The 21,481-nt window shown below is 40.1% G+C and overlaps 1 protein-coding gene across 1 annotated transcript in view; it reads left to right on the top strand.

The window, feature by feature from the left end:
* LOC146895565 (uncharacterized) overlaps positions 1–21,481 on the top strand; it is a 49,307-nt gene that overhangs the window by 6,829 nt on the left and 20,997 nt on the right. Inside the window, exons 3-6 of the mRNA XM_085685287.2 lie at positions 5,825–5,961; positions 6,037–6,135; positions 8,853–8,922; positions 13,572–13,700. Of these exons, the coding sequence (XP_085541413.2) occupies positions 5,825–5,961; positions 6,037–6,135; positions 8,853–8,922; positions 13,572–13,700 (435 nt within the window). The remainder of the gene's footprint in view (positions 1–5,824; positions 5,962–6,036; positions 6,136–8,852; positions 8,923–13,571; positions 13,701–21,481) is intronic.

Raw genomic sequence — 21,481 nt, 5'->3', positions numbered from 1 at the left:
TCACCCCGTTAGTCTCCATGTCCCTGGAGCCTGCTCAGCACTCCTATGATTTGTTCCGCTACCGTGGAGTTTGCTGTCTCAGGCCTACTCTGTTTTAGGGTGCCGGCTCAGAATTGTTTCTGTAAATGGCCCTCGTCTGGATTCGCTCCTGCCGAGGTCCCTGGCTTGGGGTTGGTCCCACAGAGGTCCTGGCTCAGTCCTATTCCTCAGAGGTCCTAGGCTCACGCCTGGACCTATAGAGGTCTCTGGTTCCTGCTCACTCCCGCCAAGGTCCCAGACTCACCCCTGGACCATCAGAGGTTCTAGCTCAGGCCTAGTTCCTGGGAGGTCCCAGACTCACACCTGGACCTGCAGGACCCCTGGTTCTGGTCTATTCTCTCAAAGGTCCCAGACTCATGCCCAGGCCTGTGGAGGTCACTGATTCCTGCCTACACCCTCGTAGGTGCCAGACTCATGCTGGAACCCACAGAGGTCTCTGGTTCTCCCGCCCCCCCCGCCCCTCCTGCTCCTGTGAAGTTTGCTGTCTCAAGTCGGCTCCAGCCTGGGTTCCTGGCTTAGTCCTCTTTCCATAAATGTCCCTGGTCTGGATCTGCTTCTGATCCTGCAGAGCTTGCTGTCTCTAGCCTGCTCTGACCTAGGTCACTGACTCAGTCCCATTCCCGTTGAGCCCACCGCCTCTGACCTGCTCAGGTTTAGGTCGCTGGCCCAGTCCTGCTTCCACAAATTTTGCTGGTCTGGATCCAGTCTTGCTCCCGTGGAGTTTACTGTCCTAGGCCTGTTCTAGCCTAGGTCGCTGGCACAGTCCTGCTTCTGCAAATACCTCTGGTATGGATCTGCTCTTGCTCCTATGGAGTTTGCCATCCCAGGCTCACTCTGGCCCAGGTCACTGGCTCAGTCCTGCTACTGTGGAGTTCTCTGCCTTAGACCTACTCCAGGCCAGGTTGCTGGCTCAGTCCAGTTCCTGTGAAGTTTGCTGCCTCAGGTGTCCCTAGCAAGGATTTTCAATCCTGGTCATGTATACACCCCTCCCCACCAGTGGCTACCTATGACCTAAGAAATTGTGTGTGTGTGTGTGTGTGTGTGTGTGTGTGTGTGTGTTGTAGTATGCATAGATAGATCACTTCATCAGTTGAAACAGACATTCACAGTGTCGTCAAAGTTAAAATCCACAAAAGTAATTAGCTGTAGAACATGCATGCTTTAAGTTGATACATGGTCGTCATCTCACACCAGTTGTCTGAGAGGGATTGCAAAGACACATTTTTAAGTGGAAGGAGTAAAACATATGTGCATGAGATTTCCTGTTTCTATGCTTTGCCGTGGAACATGAACATATTTTTCCTTTATTTCTGTGTTAACGTGGAAGACTGTTCAGGTAGTTAGCAGTGGTGATTGGTGATATATGAGAAAAAGAAGACAGCCAGTAAGTAAATGTTGAGCAGATTCTTGTTTCATTCACAGACTCCATCTAAAAAAAAAAATTGAAATCAGCACCATTGCCAGTAACTACCACCTTGAAGTTAATCCCAGGTAAACTGCCACCAAATATTGTTAGAAAAGTAGTAGGAATTACAAATTTAGCAAAAGAAAAATAGTTTACAGTCATTGTCCTCCAGCTTAGAGTTATTTTTTGAAATATTGTTGTACCTTTGGAAGCTTGGTACACAGAGCAGATTAAAGTAAAGCTGGTTTCCTGACCCACTGCCTGGTGTTGGCCTGCTGTGCTCTCCCTTAAGTCCGCTCGCTCTGCAGAGCTCACAGTTTCCAGTTCCTTGCATGAGTTCTATTGAGCTATCCTGACTCTTTCAGTGTTGGTGAGCATAAACAAAGCTGTCCAAAATGTAAATCCCGTCTGGAATAAGTATTTCAAATACTGAATGTGGGCCACCATCCTTCTTTGGTATATTTTGTGTTTTCGTTGTCTCTATTAGAGGATTATGTTAGGCAATAACTATTGCCTGGATGCCTACTGAGATAGAAGATCCAAGTCCTTCTATGGGGGTTGGAGGGACACTGGGGATCCATGGTGCAGTATCAGTTGGGAAAAGTGTCAGAGGTCCTTAGGGCAGCAACCATCATGGACCATGTCACTGAGGTGAGTATCTCTGAAAAGAAGGTGAAATGGAGGGAGTAGGGGGAGGAGTCTTAACCTCATGCTTTTGTAGATTTGGTGGCAGGCACTATGTATGCTCTACACAAACTGTCTTCTTCAATCCGTAGAGTAACTCTTACACAGTTCATCAAGGGAAAGATGGGGAATGGATCAAGTTATAAGAGTATTTGCTCTGTAGGCTACTTGGGGAATATACCGACTTCTTGCCTGGGAAAATGGTCACCAGAGTCCAGATGTTCTGGTCCAGCTATAACAAAGAGAGGAAAACTTAATGGCTGTATGGGTAACTGTAAAGTAAAATTGACAAATGAGATGTAATTAGGTCTTTCTGTAGTGAGTAAGCTAGTAGCAGGGTATTTGTTAAACTGTTAGTTTTCTCCTTGAGTAGTAATATCACTGTGAGAGCACACTGAATGCTTTCAGTGCCAATACAATTGAAGTTTGTTAACGAGCCTAAAATATCCCAGTTTTAAAGGTTTATAATAGTAACTACATATTACTAGTTTCAACAAAAATTTTAACCGCAAGATTGTACAATTGTAGCCAAGCATGGTGGTATACTCGAGTCCGATGAACTGAAAATTGAAAAGCAACATGGACCACATATCAAAAAACCCTGTCTTAAAAACAAAACAAAGGAAGACAAACTTCCTGAAATTTTTCATGTACCAACAGGTTAAGAGTAAAGGTGTAATACTTGGTAAGTATTTACATCCATGTAATCGTACGTCTCCTGTTGTATAGTGATGCGGGAAACAATGACCAGGTCATAATTCAGGAGATGCTGAAGACTCAGTCACAGTAGCTTGAAACCAACTCACAAAGAGATGTCAAAAGTGAGTGGTGTGGTGAGGAGGCTAGCCTCCTGTGAGGCTGCTGGGCACCAGTGCTCCTTGTTGGAGTTAAAAATGAATGTGTGCTGGGTACAGTGGCATTTGGGAGGCAGATTCAGGAGGATCTCTGTAGTTCAAGGCCAGTGTGGTCTACATAGTGAGCTCCAGAGCAGCCAGGGCTCCATAAAGAAACTGGTATTGAAAGGAAGGAAGGAAGGAAGGAAGGAAGAGAGACAGACAAAAGACAAAAGAATGCGAGCCCCAGCTTCAGCTTGTGGTGTTTCCAGTCCTCTGTCTGTGGTGCCTGTTGACATTTTAGAAAAAATACTGGGAACACACATCATTTAAAATAAAAAACAACGTGATTTCAAAATAGCTGGTTTGTGACCAAAACTTTTCATCATCAACTGTGAAGAAAGAAAATGAAGAGCAGCCGTAACCCCATCTCCAGGACAGACATGACTGATGGTGACTTTTGCGTGCCAGTGTTTCTTGTACACATATAATGCTTACATATAAGACTTTGTGATGACAAAAATGTCAGCATTTGATGTGTTTCATGTATGTTGTCAAATTCTTCATCTGTGGGACAATGTAAATTTGTATTTCTCCAAAGCAGTTATCTGCATGTTGTTTTTTTTTAATCTTTGTCACTTGGAGGAAAAAGTCATTTTTTTCATTTGTATGTATACTTATTGTTTGAATTATTCGTAGTTTTAGTCTATTTCGTTTGAATGTATGTGTCTATGATATGTGGTGCCATGGTGTGATGTACAGTGACATGTGTGCAAGTGCACATGGAGGCCAGAGTCTTCCTAGCTCACGGCCTGTCTTCCTAGCTCACTCTTCAGTTTATCCTTGAGGTGGGGTTTCTCACTGAACCTGGATACACTAATTTTGGCTCTACTGACGAGCCTGTGAGCTCCAGGGATGTAGCTGCCTCTGTTTTTCCAGCTCTGGGTTTTATGGCTATATTTTTACATGGTTTCTGGAGCTGAACTCAGGTCCTCATGCTTCCAAAGTTAGATTAGCATGTTTGTCCATTACATTTATGGTTACATGAAAAGTAATTATTTTCTTAGAACTGTGAATTCAATGTGATTATTTTCTGTTGACCATCTATTACAAAATGTGAAAAAAATAATAGTTTTTTTTGTAGTCTTTGAAAGTAGGAAACCAGAGAGGGTTTTTCTAGGTTTGGGGCTCAGGTGTTTCTATGTTTTGTCTTCAGAAAGTCGTGACCCATATTTCCTACCACTGTACATCCGTGCCCTTGTCTCTCCTGCTCTGCTCTCTCTGCGCCCACTACTGAGCTCTGCAGGAGCGTCCTCTTAGCAGGAAGTGCCTTTGTTACAGAACCAACTACTTCTCACTGTTAGGGTCCCATGTTCTCAGCCACAGATTGGGCCCTCTAGGGCCTGCTCCTGCTTATGGCTTCTGCGTTCGTATTGAATGTGATCCCCAGTGTGTTCTGTTGGCAGTCTGTGGTTTCACATTCTCACAGCTGGGACAAGTGTTGTGGATTCCTCTTTTCACTCCCGCTCAAGCATGAGGCTGTGTCTTTGTCACATGTTCTTTTTATACAAATGGAATGTAATTTGACTTACATGTCGAGGTCCTTTTGTCTGTGTATACATTTAAACAGAATCCTCCTGCTATTGCTGTCCTTTGGAAACAGCTTGTTACTATAATAAAAAAAAAATGCAAAGCTTGGATTCACCCCCTCCCTACTCACAGTTCCTGAACCTCTTGGGGCTGACTGGTCCTCGATTGCAGCCAGATGAAATTTTCCTGTACATCCTCCCAGATTCTCCTGTTGACTGTATTCATTGGCTATGACTCTTGCATCAGAGATTTCCAAAGTATTAACAAATTCCTAGAATTTATAGTGTAGATCAGCACATGCTTGTCTTGCAACTTTGTTATGATAAAAGCTGGGATGAAGTGAGAAATTCTAATTTAACTTCATTTTGACCAGGTTTCTTAGTCTTGTTTGATTATAACATTTAAAAAATATATAATTTTGCCCTTTGCAAAGGTAAAAGTAGAATATCAGCCATCTATTTAAGATTTCATACCTATTAATGAGGACACAGTAAAGGCAGATGGTAACTTAACGCTTGAGTGCCCTCCAGTTGAAGCTGGTGTTGTTTCTTTTTGACCCAGTGGTATTATTGACAGAGGTGGACAAACTCACAAAGGATGCTCAGCATGCCTTGCACAGATCCATGGAGAAGTACATGTCCACCTGCAGGCTGATCTTGTGTTGCAATTCCACATCTAAGGTGATCCCCCCGATCTGCCGTAGGTGCCTGGCAGTTCATGTGTCTCCTCCCAGCATTGATGATGTAAGTCACGTTATGCTTTCCAGAAATATTAGCTCAAATTTTGTTTTCTAAAACAAGGTGAAGCATATCAACCATTTAAGGGCAGCTGCAGACAGATCCAAAGGTCAACCATTAGTAGGTGTACAGAGTGATGTGTTTACTGGTAAATACAAATATAGAACATGTTCTCTTTCATCTATCTTTTAACAAATGAGTATTATGAATTCACTACATAATGACTCATGAAGTATTTAAAGTCTTCTACCTTACGGTGTTTTACTTTGTAATAGGGGAAATGGGAGCATAGTGGACGTAGAGAACGTAAGAATCCCTGGTTCCTTTGTTTTCCCTTTCATCTTAGCAGCTGTTAGTAAAATGCACTAGTGTCTCCCAGTAGGCAGCTCTCGCTCATAATAGACAGTAAAGACTGTACAGCAGCAGCACGTGGCTTCCTGGAGGATGCAGCAGCACTGTGAAAGGGCGCCACAGCGATGCTAACAGAAGTTAGAAAGTGGCTCATGTGCTTTCGTCTTTGTTGATTTGTCTTCCAGATTTGCAGTGCACTATCCACTGTCTGCAAGAAGGAGGGTCTGGCTCTTCCTTCGAAACTGGCTCACAGGCTGGCAGAGAAGTCCTGCAGGAACCTCAGGAAAGCCTTACTGATGTGTGAAGCTTGCAGAGTGCAGCAGTGAGTAGGGCCGTTAGCCAGGGAGCATCTGGAACATGACGATGTGTTGTTAATTTATTTTCTCTTGTGTCATAGATACCCTTTTACTGAAGACCAAGAAATCCCCGAGACAGACTGGGAGGTGTATCTGAGGGAGACTGCGAATGCTATCGTCAGTCAGCAGACTCCACAGAGGTAACAGTGTGAGGGAGGCACATGACATTTACAATAATTCCCGAGCCTTAGTGTGGGAGGTCCTTCTGTCTATATGTTGCTGTTATTGGTTAATGAATAAAGAAACTGGCTTGGCCTGATAGGGCAGAGGAGAACTAGGTGGGGAAAACTAAATGGAATGCTGGGAGAAAGAAGGGCAGATTGGAGAGAAGCCATGTAGCCTCTGGAGCCAGATGGAACTTTTCTCAGTAAGTCACAGCCTCGAGGCGAGACACAGATTAATAGAAATGGGTTAAATTAATATGTAAGAGTTAGCCAATAAGAAGCTAGAGCTAATGGGCCAAGCAGTAATTTGATTAATGCATCTTTTGTGTGATTATTTCGGGGCTAAGCGGCAGGGAACTAACTAGTGGCCTCCTGGCAACAGAGCCTCATTTGAAAGGGAAAAAATTCTATATAAGACCTGAAATATCGTGAACCTAAGTAGTTAGTGTGTATAGTTTATGCTTTTCTTTAATCTGATAACATGTAAAATTTGAAATTTATTCATCTTTTTCCCCCCAGAAAGTAGCTTAGTTTTATTGCACAGCATAAAGTGCCAGTGTGCTCAGGCTGAAAGAACAATTGTCATTGTTGTAATTGCTTTGTAATTGATGCGGAATGTGCTAGAAAGACACTGAGCTTCCAGCTTGAGAGCTAACTTAGCCAAATGTTTCTCTCATGGTGATACTGTTTGTTGTCCTGCCAAGGGCACTGGTGCTTTGGTACAGAGATCAAAGAGATTGTACGATATGGGTCCAGAACTGCAAGACACTGCTCATGCCCCAGGACAGGACCTGTGATGAGAAATAGGAAGTACTTAGAAAGCATCGTTGTGCCCTACTCCAAAGTTGTTTCCATTCACGTCTGTGGGTTTGTTACTCAGTAGTGGACAGGACTGAAATATCTCAGCCACTAGTTGTTTGGTTTATGGCAGCTTAACTGACTAAGACAGGCTCAGTAGCTCTGAATAAACATGACAGTTTTGAGGTCCCCTGCTGTTGCAGTGTGGTATTTGCTCAGCCTCACTGAAGTGCAGCCTCATCCTTGCCCATCACAGCGGAGAAGCAAGTCGCCTTGAGCCCTAGGGGGAGAAGATCATTTTTAGGGTGCAGAATAGGCTTGAGTGCACCCAGGAGAGCCTGAGCGTCCCTGATTAGATGAAAACAGCGGTGAGAGGAGTGTGTGTTTCTAGGTAGGTATCTGATGAGTTAGGATTCGGGAGATTCTTCTGTCAGTTAGTGCAGGTGGTCAGTGAGACCTTGTGGGTGCTGCTGTGTGACAAAGAGAAGAGCTTGAACGTGTGCTTTTAAGAGAGAACTTCTAAATCTCTGTCTTGATTTAGATTTTTCTGCAGTGGAGCATCTGCAGTAGCTCATTCAGAACCCTGGGTAGTTGTTTTTTTCTTGGTAATGTATTGTAGAAAGACAAAGACAGTTGTTTTCTGAGTTTAGAAAGTATCATTATTTATTCTTGTTCTGACATGCAGTGTGTGCATTTTCGTCCCACCCTCCTGAAAATGCCATGAGGGGAGCCTGAGTTAGGGACTCGGGTTTGCACTCGTCTTGGCTTATCCTGGTTGTGGTTATCTGGGAGCTCTGCCTGTCCCTTCTGTGAAGGTCAGCTTTGTGCCCCTGCTGTATTGTTAATAGACTAGGTTCACACTGCATGTTGACATTACCTCATCTCTTGTGTGATTGACTGGAGACAGGCCAGTGTTTTCACAGCCTCTCTGTAGATACTTTAAGCATAAAATTCTTTTTTTTTTTAATATTTATTTATTTATTCATTATGGATACAATATTCTGTGTGTATGTCTGCAGGCCAGAAGAGGGCACCAGACCTCATTACAGATGGTTGTGAGCCACCATGTGGTTGCCAGGAATTGAACTCAGGACCTTTGGAAGAGCAGGCAATGCTCTTAACCACTGAGCCATCTCTCCAGCCCCTAAGCATAAAATTCTAAGCTGCATAAACACAGTACTTGATTCATCAGTAAATGAGTGTATTTAGTTTCTGGTGTGATGAGCTCAGGTTCCACATTTCAAGTTCTTAATTACTTTTTTTTCTTCTTAATTTTTATTATTCTGCTTGTTTGGGTGTGTGTGTCTATGTTTGTGTTTACATGTGTGTACTTGCTCATAAGCGCACACAGCCATAAGTGTGTCTCTGTAGAGGTCAGAGGACGGCTTTCAGGAATCACTTTGGCCCTTCACCATGGGTTCTTGGCAATCAGACTCAGGTTATTAGGTTTGCAAAACAAGAAGATTACCCAGCAAACCATTTCTCAGGCCCCTAAAGTCTTGATTTCTCTTCAGCACTGTTGTGAGAGATACAGTGAGGAGCCCTTATTATAAATACCTACTGTTAAAATGTATGGAAAAAAATTTTCAAAAACTGAACTGGTCCTTGGTCCTGGTGGATTACCCTAGGAAACTGAGGCAGAAAGAGTGCTACCAATTCAAAGCCGGTATGAGCTACATGAGGCCCAGGCCAGTTGGGCTACAGAATGAAACTGTTTGAAAAGACAAACAGGTAGGGTGTACTGGGGCTGTCTCTCATTGCTATAGCACAAGTCAGACAGCTTCTGTCTACAGCTAGGTGATAAATCAAGTAAGAAAGTCGACTTGGACCAGCTGGGTCATTAAAGTTGTTCCTTCTTTTATATTACAAAGTGGCAATTCCTTTGTTTTTTGTAGGCTCTTGGAAGACCGCGAAAGGCTCTATGAGTTTGTCACTCACTGTATTCCTCCTGAGATAATAATGAAGGTAAGTGGCCCTGTCTGACATCTTGAACAATCCTAGCTATAGCCTGACACCAGTCCTGTGATCACAGCGCTTTTGTAATGCTAAGGTACATCATCATCAGTTTTAGCATTTCAGTAATTCTACAGATGCATTCTTCCTATGTGCCAGGCATCATTAGGGGACCACAGAAGACGGGAGGGAAGACCACAGTTGTGATGCTGTGTTCATGGGAGTGACACGGGAGACAAGTGAAGAATGTTTCATAATGTTTTGAGTCTTTAATGGAAGGAAAGTGAAATAATAATAATAATAACAGAGCCAAGTTATGCACAGCCATGGTTGGATGATCAGGGAAAGGTTTTTTTAGCTGACACTCAGCACTAAGGATGAAACTGTATAAGTGAATGGGAAACAGATGTTGCAGGAAAAACATGGTACATATGGAGAAATGAGGCTGAGGATGTAGGTACAGTCTAGGATTTATAGGATCACTCTGCTGGCTGCTTAGCTAAATTTACCGATTTCAGGTATTAGGGAATTCACAGTTTATATTTATTGAAATTGCACAGTAATGTGAACAAACTCACATGATACCGAATACACAAAAGAACAAGGGCGTCTTCTATATACAGTGTTAATGCTTTGAATAGACTTGTTTTTTTCACCTAGTTACAAGAGCCGTGTGTGTGTGTGTGTGTTTAGTAGTGTGTAGTCTGTTCACTGTACTGAGTCTTCATTCAACAATATAGGCTAGATGACCATATCAGTTTTTTGCAGATGGCCTTTATTGGTGCAACTTTGGATTGCCTATATTATTGGTATAATGAATATGACAATAACTGCCTTGGTATATAGGTCCTTGAACCCTTGTGCAACTGCACACAGCTGCTCTCAACTTATGAGGGCTTTTTCTTTTTTTTTTCTTCTGATAAACCCGTAATAAGTTGAACATGTCATGCGAATGACATAGCCAGATCTGGTGGCCACTTGGGTGAGGTAGAAGGATCTCTTGAGCATGTCAGCCTGGACAACAGTCTCAAAGAATAGAAAAGAATTTAGTACATCTTACTTACCCATCGGACAGGACAGGCTAGTGATAATGTGCTGTAGATTATGGATTGTCGCCATCAGAATCATGTGACTGACTGGTATGATTTCCTACATGGTGCCATGGTCTCAAGCGAATACTACATTTCTAGCCCGGAAAAAGATCAAAATCCAAGATACATTTTATTTTTTCACTATTTCTTTTATTTTTTGAGATTATAATTACCCCTTTTCTCTTTCCTTATTCCAAGCCCTCCCCATACACTTGTTCTCCCTTCTTCTTGCTCTCTTTAAAATTCATGTCTTCATTTTCATTAATTGTTTACACACACACACACACACACACACACACGCGCAATCAAATATTTCTGTGTGTTCGCATGTATAAGCCTAAATACATATGTACAACTTACTCAGTCTATATAATGTCAGTTGTATCAAGATATACTTTCTTCTGCATCTGTCTTCTGCGTCATCAATAAAGCATACAAAGCAAACCAAAACAAAAATCAATCCTTTCATTCAGACTGTTGGCAAGGGGCTTTCTGTGTTTGGAATTTGGAAGACCTTGGATAAGCGCCAGGTTTTATTGTATACATAGTGTTTTTGGCTTTGTTGAAAACTACTGATTCATACAAAAAGTAACAGGTATATACACATATATACATACATGTAAGTATATATGCCTACATACAGACAAATAAACTACTTTAAAGCTTTTCCTTTATGAGGGAGAGGCGTAAGCATGTTTGGCTAGTTTTCCCCCACACTGCTTTTCAAGTCTCCCTTACTTCTGTAGGGCCTGCTCTCAGAGGTCTCACAGAACTGTGATGGGCAGCTGAAAGGGGAGGTGGCACAGATGGCAGCCTATTATGAGCATCAACTGCAGCTGGGCAGCAAAGCCATTTATTACTTGGAGGCATTTGTGGCCAAGTTTATGGCCCTTTATAAGAAGTTCATGGAGGACGGACTGGAAGGCATGATTTTCTGATGCAGCCAGCGGCTCCTCTAAGTGCCTCAGAAATCGCGTTTATGCAGCTTTGCTCTGAGACTGTGGGTACAATAAACTGCTTTATTTACTAAATAAATTTAGTTTGTTTATTCTTATTGTGGTTTTTGTTATTTTTAAATGATCCTCTCTGAACTATTAATCATTTTTATTCATTATAAAATGTAAGGGTGTTTTGCCTGCTTTAGTATGTATGCTTGTATGTATGTACCATGTTCATAGTTGTTGCCAGAAGAGGGTGCTGGAGCCCCTGAGACTGGAGTTACAGATGTCTGAGCTGCTGTATGGGTGCTGGGTATTGAACGTGGTCCTCTGCAAGAGCAAGTGACTCTTGGCCACTAAGCCATTTCACCAGCTGCTGAACTCTAAAGATTTGCAAAGCCTCTATGATCTTGCCCTTAGTGTTGTGACATGCTGGGAGAAAGCTGATCTTGTTTTTTTGTTTTGTTTTTGTTTTTTAAAGGGTATAAATATAGAGGTGGACACTGAAATTTCCAGATTCCTGTGACACTTTACAAGGAAATACCCAGAGATTGTTGTAAAGAGTTCACATAAGCCCTGGGCTTTTTTTGGTTGGGAGCTTTTTGATGACAGCTTCTATTTCCTCGAAGTTTATAGGTCTATTTAAATTACTCACCTGGTCTTGATTTAATTTTGTTATATGGTATCTTCCTAGAAAATTGTCCATTTCCATTTTCCAATTTTGTGGAGTACAGGTTTTTGTAGTATGACCTAATGATTCTCTTGAGATTTCTGTTCATGCTTATGACACAGTTTAATGCCAGTGGCTTTTATTTGTTCTTGTTTCCTTGTTTGTTTCTTTGTTTTAGTGTTTAGCTTTTAACTTCTAGGAATATTCTAGAATTTCTGTAGAATATTTATCTGGTAATGGTATTTTCCTAATCTTTCCCACCGTGTCTCTTTTAAAATGTTAGTAGTCTCCTATCTATGAAAGGCATTTAATTTTACAATGTCTCATCAGTCACTCCACGGTCTTAAATACTTTGCTCCAGGGATTCTCTTCAAAACTCTTCCCTTTGCCTACCATGAAGTGTTTGTTTAGTCTGTCTTTATAAGTGAATACTGTAACAACTAACCTGTCTTGGATTTTCCACAAAATAAGCTGTTGTATCATAAGCTAATGCACAGGTGAAACCTTAAATTATTTTCTTCCACAATAAATGCTAGATACAGTATAGAGATAAACAGATATTGATAAACAATGGTGTTTGTAGCACTGTCTGTTATTGGTATCAGATGGGGTCAAATAGAGTCAGTGACTAATCCTTGTGAAGTCATTTTAAAGATTTCTGCACAGTATCCCTCTACCCTTCCTCTTGTGATGCTCTTTGTGCTGTTCAATAAGAGAAAGAGAATAAAGTCCTTGCTAGGGACAGACATATACTGCGGCACAATGACAAATTGATAAGACAGCCTACAGGAAGGCATAGATTCAGGCTCACACATCAGACAGGATAAAATAGATGACACTTGTTGAGTGAATTAGTTTAAATCTGGAGATGCTCCTGGTCAGATGACATAAAGGGGAAGGGGTTTACTGATTTCTCTCCATAGTTCACCAATGCTTTATAGGTAACACTGAGTATATTAATAATGTGTGTAAAATTACATATTTTGTTGTCCTGTGTGAGGAATGCCAAAGAAACTAATAAATATTTGTAATAGAGTAATCGTATCTTTATAGAAGAGTGGTTGAAAAGAAAGTGTAAGCCAGAAATTGGGGGTGAATTTTATGAAATCTTCTTATGGATATTGCGCACGTGCACACACACACACACACACACACGGATATATTGTGAAAAATGTGTATACATGCAATTATGAAAAATAAACCAAAGAAACTACTGGTAACAGTTAACTTCTTACATGACACTGCCCTGAATTGTTCACTAACAGGTACAATTAAAAATTACCTGTATCTTTCAAGCTTGTACAGATACCAGAAAACACATTAGGAATGCATTCTTAGTTTCTTGGGCCCCTTTTTAATCCCCATCCCTACAACTTTCATGCAGAGGATGTATGTTTCAGTAAAAAGATGGGTTGTAAAAGTAGAATCATCACGTGAATTACGGTAAGCACAGTATTTACTTTTTATGCATATCAGTATATATGAGTCCATACCATGCTGTGTCCCTAACATACTGTGATAATGTGCTACATGCTTAATAAACAATGTCTAGTGCTGATGCATTTTGAAGTCTAATGCTTCCATTAAAAGAATTCAAGAGTAGTTGTAGTTTCTTCAAAATTTCAGTCATGAATAACTGCATGTTGACCTGAAATTGCTTTCAGTTGTGCTTCATTCCATTCCACAGCTTCCATTCATTAATCTGAGTAGTAACCCCATCTTTGTGAACCTGGCCAGTGAAAACAAAGTGAAGCTTTATAGGATTTTGGTCTACATTTGAGTTTAGCTTTCCTTACCATATATTTGCTTTGCCTTAGTTGAGCACAACATATATAACTTCACTGCTGAGCAGACCACTTGAACTCAGCAAGGGAGAAACTCATTTTAATCTCTCTTATTTTCATGAGTATCTGTGGAACCAAGCCAGGAGCAAATACTCTCTTGATTTCTGTGTTTTTGCAGATGGTGAGTGTGTGTGTAGCAGGTGAATGGTGTCTGTTGATAATTTTGAAGCAAGTTTCTCAAGAAAGAATCCAGGAGCTACAAGGCCACATCGTTTTCCCTGAGACAGAAGAGAGGGCTGATTCTACTGTAAGTATGCCTCTGCTCAGAGACTATGCTCAGTTCTTCTGCAAAGGTTCTATGTTTATGTTGCACATCTTTACGTCTCTGTTTCTTATAGTCCAGCCAATGGAGTTTATTTTGACTTATATTTGCTTGCTTGTACTTCTTATAAGAGTTATAAATTTATATTGTTTACACAGTGTGAATTTACCTCCATTTTGTTCTTGCCTGCTTATTTTTCTGGACATAGACCCTCAGTGAACTGATCATGTTCATCACTTGGAATTCCATAGTGATAGATGAATATTGTAACTTACTGATGACCATTTTCTCCATAGACTATCCCATATCCTCAGATAAAGACAGAAAATGGAAATGTGTGGCATGGCTTCCATATAAGGGCTGTATTTATTACTGACTTAGAAAAATGCACATTAAATCACCTAGAATGCATTGTTTAGCATAACTCTTTCAGTTATGAGATTGTAGAATTTGAAATATCATGTTCTCTGAAAAACAAAACTACATATACAGCATTCACTTGAGAATCTAGAATGTGGCAGATACATGTAGCTTATACTTAACATAAAACTGATGCTGTTGTATTCACTCTACAGTTTCCATGCTTTCTTTCGTGAACAGTCACTGTCATTACAATAATGATGTGACTCTGTGTGAAAAGCTGCCGTCAGTTTATCTTAATGTATTGATGTTGACGTCATTCATCTGTACTTGGTTCTCTGTGACAACATCTATCACTTCAGAGGTCATTAGTTTAGCTTTTGTGTTTCTGGTATTGTAAATAGTGTTTCATTCTGTAGCCATGATGCATTGGATTCACGTTATCAGCAATAATTATTTTGAAGCATTGCCAATTGATGAACATAAATATTTCGAATTTTATGCAGAAACGGATCCTTTCCCTACTTATTTTGATTTGTTCCCCTGCATTGGAGGCTCCCTTGCTTGGGATCTCCCCACATTTCCCCCCATGAACATGATTGTTTTCATGTCTAGATTTCAGAAAAATAGGTTTGTATTTATAGGTTTGTTATTTTTAATTTTTCTTCTATTGAAAATATTTTTCCTCACATAATTTCATGATTATGGTTTTCTCTTCTTCTTCTACTCTCAATTAATCTCCACACCTTTTTCCATCCATATCATCCCCCTTTCTGTCTCTCAATAGAAAACAAACTAGTTTCTAAAGTAGAATAATGACAAAAAATATATGATGCAGTAAGATATAACAGAACTAACACAGAATTTTTGGAAAAAACAATCAGATGAAAAGTAGCCCAGATGAAAAAGTCACAAGAAACAGATATAGACGCTGAGACCCACGACTTTCCAAGGTCATGAATTCCCTAAAACACTAAAGTGAAACTGTAGTATATTTATATCATTTAGGGTAACAAGTGATAAGAAAATATATAAATAAAATAAATTATAAAGGAAAGAAGAGTTGAGAAGTTCTTTGATGACATTATGACACAAGGAACTTCCAAGATGCTGTTGAGTTTTTTGAGGCTCAGCATGCAGCCTACCTTTGAGAGTAGTTTATCCCAGTAACATTTTTTTGAAGCAAACCAAATTTTCATTTGCAAGGGGATATCAGTCAGAGATGTTTCTAGGCTAGGGATCTGGGCATGTGTTCACTTCTTATTTCAGTTCCAGTACTAAATTTGGTGCAGAACTGTGCATGCTCTGCGTACACTGCCTCAGTTTCTGCTTCTTAATATGGGCTTCAATCCAATAGACGGAGAGGGCTGTTATGTTTGTGTGTGGGAGGGGCATGTGGGCATTTCCTCCTTTTATACATGGTCCTGTGATCCCTGAAGGGAGGTATTTGATAGAGACCTCCCATTTAGCAGTGTTTCAAGGTCTCTCAATCTCTGTATATACTTTGGCTGTGAGCCTCTCTATGTTTTCTCTCTACCTATTACATGAGCACTATCCTCTTCTTGGTTGAGCAAGGCTTTGATCTATGAGTATGTTCTGTATAGTAGAATGTCATTTGGAGCAATTTTATTTTTATCTTTTAGAACCGTAATGTTGGGCTTTCCATCAGGTCTTTGGGCTGTCTAGTTTCTGGTTTTTGGTCACCAAAGCAGTGTGAAGTATGGGTTTCATCTTATGAAGTTAGCCTTAAGTCAAATCAGGTTTTAATTATTACTCCCACAAGATTTGTGCCACAATTATACTATCAAATCTTAAAGGCAGGACACCAATGTAGATCAAATGGTTTGTATTTGGGCTTGATGCTTATGTTTATTCTCAGTAGTGTGTAGACTACCTTGCTGTACCAAAGACTCGGGTAGTGATAAAGACTATATAGACACCAGCTCCACTTCTCTGTGATCAGTGAGTTTTTTTTTTTTTTTTTTTTTTTATGGAACACTGATTTTGTTTTGATCAGTAAATCAAGATAACACCAGGCATTCCCATTCTCAAACACTGCAAATTTTTACTTCACTTTAACTAAATGTGTCTGGGGGAATCTTGCTGTATTCCATAAAACGAAATGACAAATCCATCTTTTAGCATGGTAAATAGATTCTAAATTGTAAAGGCAATGTGTATACTAAAGCAACTCATAGTCAATTCTAACAATTATTTAATAGGTTGATAGGGTTTTGATAATAATAGAGAGGCAAGAATTTCTTACACAACATGCCAGATCAGCACAATTTCCAATCTGACATTATAGGCATTTGAGTAATGTGCCATCAAAATCACATGGTATTTATGGTTGACATGCTCAAGAAATTAAAAGCACTCAATCTTATGCAAGGCATAGATGTGAATGACTGAAAGAGAAGAGCTGAAGATCATTCAGTTGTGATGAATATCCATCATCCATAGATGTTTTGATTCTCTTCCAAGTATGCTGCGGGAGCACCTTCCGCTCCTTCAGCCAGTAGCCACTGAAACACCAGCCCACTGAGGCGTGGTATATTTCTCTTTATAAAAGAGCTGCAAGCCTCGGCTCGCTCTCTTGGTTCTGGTGCTTGGTTCCGGCTCCTGCTCCAGTGACTAGGCTCCTTTCCTGATGGTTGGTGTTTTGTAAGTTTTACCCCCCCCCCCCCCCAAATAAATACCCCTTTAAATCCTAACTGGTGTGGGATTGTTTTCGAGCATTGCAAGTAAGCCAAACCTGCTCTTAAGATGCAGACTTCTGAAAACTCTCTCATACCCATATCCCGTAGAGTGAGCTAATACCCAGGCCATTCCAATAATCTACCTAAATTAATTGGTCCCAAGAAAAACCTGTGTTCCCACTGACTGTATCTTTTTACATTTTTCTCTAGTCATTTATTTAGAGAATGTGTATGCATGCATTAATGTGTGCTTGTGTGCCTGTGTGGATTTTTATCATGGTGCATGTGTGTAGGTCAAAGGTTAACATGAGAAAGTCAGTTCTCACCAGCATGTGGGGCCTGAGATATGAATTTAGGTCAATAGACTTGGTGGCAAGGGCTCTTACCCATTGAACCATATCAAAAGCCTATTTCTTTAAAATCATTTTCCATTGCTGTATCTCAAATGACTGTTCTTTTTAAGTATAATCCATACATTCAAATGTAGACACACCCAAACATTCCTTATGTCTGAAATAAAAGCTTTAAACAGTAGAAGAGAAATACTTAACAAATACAAGTTGTTTTATTTTTAAATGGTAACAATATGTGGTGAGCCCCTATTGAGTCTTTAATGATGCAATTTACTTTTTTGGGCTAAGTGTAGTGACACATGACTAGATTCTCAAGACCTTGGGAGGAGGATCAGGATTTCAAGGCCAGATTAAACTGCATATGAAGTTTGAAAACAGACTGAACTATGTGTCTTAAAAAATATAATATTATTTGCATGATACATGTTTTTCTGCTTAAAATGAATTTTTTAAATTTATCTTAGAAAATCTTTTCTCATTTAACATGCCAAATCCATTTTCCACTCCCTCCACTCCTGCTGCTCCCTCACCTTCCCCCCTGTTATCTCCGCATCTCACCCCTCATCCACTCCTCACAGAGGGTAAGGCATTTTCCTATGGGGAGTCAACAAAAACTAGCACATTGTTTTGTGGCAGGACCAAGGCCTTCCCCACTATATCTAGGCTGAGCACAGTATCCCTCCATAGAGAATAGATTCCAAAAAGCCAGAAAAAATAAGCAGTAGGGATAAATCCTTGTCTTCCTGCCAGTGGCCCCACAGTCTGCCCCAGCCATACAACTGTCACCCTCATTCAGAGGGCATAACTTGGTCCCTTGCTGGCTGGTTCCTTTGATGTCAGGCCAGAGATGAAAGGCTTCCATTATCTCAGGTAAGCTGTTTTGTGGGTAAACCCATTATGGCCTTGACCTCTTAGCTTATATTCTCACTCTTCCCTCTCTTCAACTGGACTTTGGGAAGTCAGCCCAATGCTCTGGGTTGTGGATTATAGGCTCCTAATACTTTGCTATATAGCTAGTATCCACCTGTGAGTGGGTACATGCCATGCTGATTTTTCTGGGTCTAGGTTAACTCACTATTAATTTTCTAGTTCCATCCATTAAAATGCAAATTTCAAGATGTCATTGTTTTCTATGGCTGAGTACTATTTCATTATGTAAATGTACCACATTTTCTTTATCCATACTTCAGTTGAGGAGCATCTAGGTTATTTCCAGGTTTTGCTTATTACAAATAATGCTGCTATGAACAACATAGTTTAACAAATGACCTTGTAGTATGATTAAGCATTATTTGGGTATATGCCCAAGAGTGGTGTTGCTGGGTCTTGTGGTTGGTTGATTCCCAATTTTCTGAGAAACTGCCATACTAATTTCCAGAGTGGTTGTACAAGTTTACATTCCCAGCAGAAATGGACAAGTGTTTCCCTTATTCTACATCCTCTCCAGCATAAGCAATTATTGGTATTTTCGATCTTAGCCATTCTGACTGGGGTAAGATGGTTTTGATTTGTGTTTCCCTGATGGCTAAGGATATTGAAATTTTCTTTAAGTGTCTTTCAGCCATTTGAGATTCTTCTGTTGAGAATTCTCTGTTTAGTTCAGTACCCCATTTTTAATTGGGTTATTTAGAATTTTATTGTCTAATTTCTTGAGTTCTTTATATAGTTTGGAGATTAGTACTCTGTCCAATGTTGGGTTGGTGAAGATCTTTCCCCATTCAGTAGGGTGGCATTTTGTCTTATTGACTCTCTCTTTTGCTTTACAGAGGCTTCTCAGTTTCAGGAGGTTTATTTATTTGTTTATTTGTTTATTTATTTATTTATTATCTCAGTGTCTGTGCTAGTGATGTTATATTTATATTTAGGAAGTGATCTGGTGTACCCATGCATTGAAGGTTAATTCCCACTTTCTATTCTGTCAGGTTCAGTGTGGTTGGATTTATTATTGAGGTCTTTAATCCATTTGGACTTGAGTTTTGTGCATGATGGTAGGTATGAATCTATTTGCATTCTTCTACATGCTGACATTTAATTATGCCAGGAGCACTTGTTGAAGATGCTTTCTTTTTTTTCATTGTATAATTTTAATTTCTTTTTTAAAATTAGGTGATCATAGCTGTGTGGATTAATGTCTGGGTCTTTGATTTGAGTCTGTTTTTATGCCAGTACCAAGCTGTTTTCAGTACTGTAGCTCTATAATAGAGCTTGATGTCAGGGACAATGATGCCTCCAGAGGTTTCTTCTTTATACATGGTTGTTTTGGCTATCCTGAACTTTCAGTTTTTCCATATCAACTTGAGTATTGTTCTTTTGAGGTCTGTGAAGAATTGTGTTGGGATTTTGATGGGAATTGCAGTGAATCTGTAGATGACTTTTGGTAGGATTACCATTTTATTATATTGATCCTTCCTATCCAAAAGCATGGGAGAGTTCTTCATTCTCTGGTGTCTTCAATTTCTTTCTTCAAAGACTTAATATTCTTTTTGAAGAGGTTTTTCACTTCTTTGATTAGTGGTATCCCAAGATAAATTTATATTATTTATGACTATTGTGAATGGTGATGTTTCTCTGATTTCTTTCTCAGGTCCTTTATCATTTGTACATAGGAGGGCTACTGATTTCTTTGAGTTGATTTGTATCCTGCAACATTACCGAAAGTGTTTATCAGCTGTAAGAGTTCCCTAGTAGAATTCTTGTGGTGTGGGACAATGGTCTGTATTCTGTCAATTATATTTTAAATAAACGCTGATTTGACCAGTAACCAGGCAGGAAGTATAGGCGGGACAACCAGACAGGAAGTAGAGATGGATCAATGAGAACAGGAGAATTCTGGGAAAAAGGAAGTCCTTTCAACAGTCCTGGCCCAGTCATAGACGCAAAATGCAACTGCCCCACTGAATAAGTTACCGAGCTAAGTGGCTATCAAAAATAAGAATAATAGGCTAATATAAGTTATAAGAGTTTATAAGAACCCTGAGCTAAGGGGCCAATCAATTTATAACTAATGTAGACATCTATGTGATTTATTTGGGACTTCATGATTGGGGTAACTGGGCAGGACAGAAAACTCAGTAAACAAATGGTGCCCGTGTGGACAGCTGCATCCACATAAAGCCTGGGAGAACTTGGGAAGTAATTCCAGACATAAAATAATAGAGTTAAGCAAAGCTTGTTAATAGCAGCACTCTCTCAGGTCGGCTCTGCTTGCTAGAGGCAAGCACTCTAATTTAAGAGAGGTTTCCTGACTCAGCTTTAGCTGCAAAACCTTGCAGCTCTTTTAAGAGGTCCTGCCACAAAACACTTAAATGGTGTTGATGAAAAGCTTATCACATGCTTTTGGGTTTTCAGCCATAGCAGGAAAAAAGCTGTGTGGTTTTAAAATGCCGGCTTTCAGGGCCATCCTGCCAGTGCAAATTCTGACTTTCAGGCAAGAGATCTGACTACAGAGCATTTGAGTGTGGTTTGTGAGCAGACTGCTGCAGCTTGCTTGCTGGCAGGGACCTTGAAACACTATAGAGTTGTGGCAATAAACATGGCTACAGCCAGTACCTCTGCCATGAGGCTGGAATCTCAGAAAGCTAAGGAATGGCTGGATCCAACTGTCAAAGCCACAGCTTTAATCCTTTCATATTGCTTAGCAAATTAAAGACTCACGGGGTCAGAAAAAGAGAGATACACAGTAAAGAGTGATTCAAAGACAAAGAAAACCTCTAAATGCTTTACAGTATGTTAAAAATATATGCAGACTTGGGAGAGAAAAGCAAAACGTTAAAGTCCTTAGAGAGAGAAAGTAGTTGGGTGTGGTGGCACACACTTTTAATCCCAACACTTGGGAGGCAGAGGTAGATAGACCTCTGCGAGTTCAAGATGTGGCCGCATACACCTTTAATCCCAGCACTTGGGAGGCAGAAGCAGGCAGATCTCTCAATTCAAGGATAGCCTGGTCTACAGAGTAGGTTCCAGGACAAAGATACATAGAGAAACCCTGTCTCAAAAAGCCAAAAATTAAAAATAAAAGAAATAGAGGTTAAAATAATGCCACATAAAAATTAAAAATACAGAGAAAGTCTGGATACTGTATGTTATTATGCTCTCTTTGAGTTGTTTGAATGGCTAAGGAAGGAGCAACAGCTGCTAAAAAATATTTGCTTATAAATGCTGCTAAACTAATCCAAGATAGGTAATTTGAATATACCTTGACTTCAAAATTGAAGTCAAAAGATATGTTACTTTGCAGAAGAGGTTTTGCTTTTGTTTCCACAGAAAATGTGAGGCTATAGATTCATTCTGAGTTAAGAAAAATCAGGTTTGATCAAGGAAGACCACCTGAGAAATCCCCGGTAGGAGTGGATGG

The sequence above is a fragment of the Myodes glareolus genome, chromosome 2 (assembly GCF_982192425.1).
Source record: "Myodes glareolus chromosome 2, mMyoGla1.1, whole genome shotgun sequence".
Classification (NCBI taxonomy): domain Eukaryota; kingdom Metazoa; phylum Chordata; class Mammalia; order Rodentia; family Cricetidae; genus Myodes; species Myodes glareolus.
The sequence above is the reverse complement of the archived record's forward strand: the minus strand, read 5'-3'. Positions and strand labels throughout refer to the sequence as shown.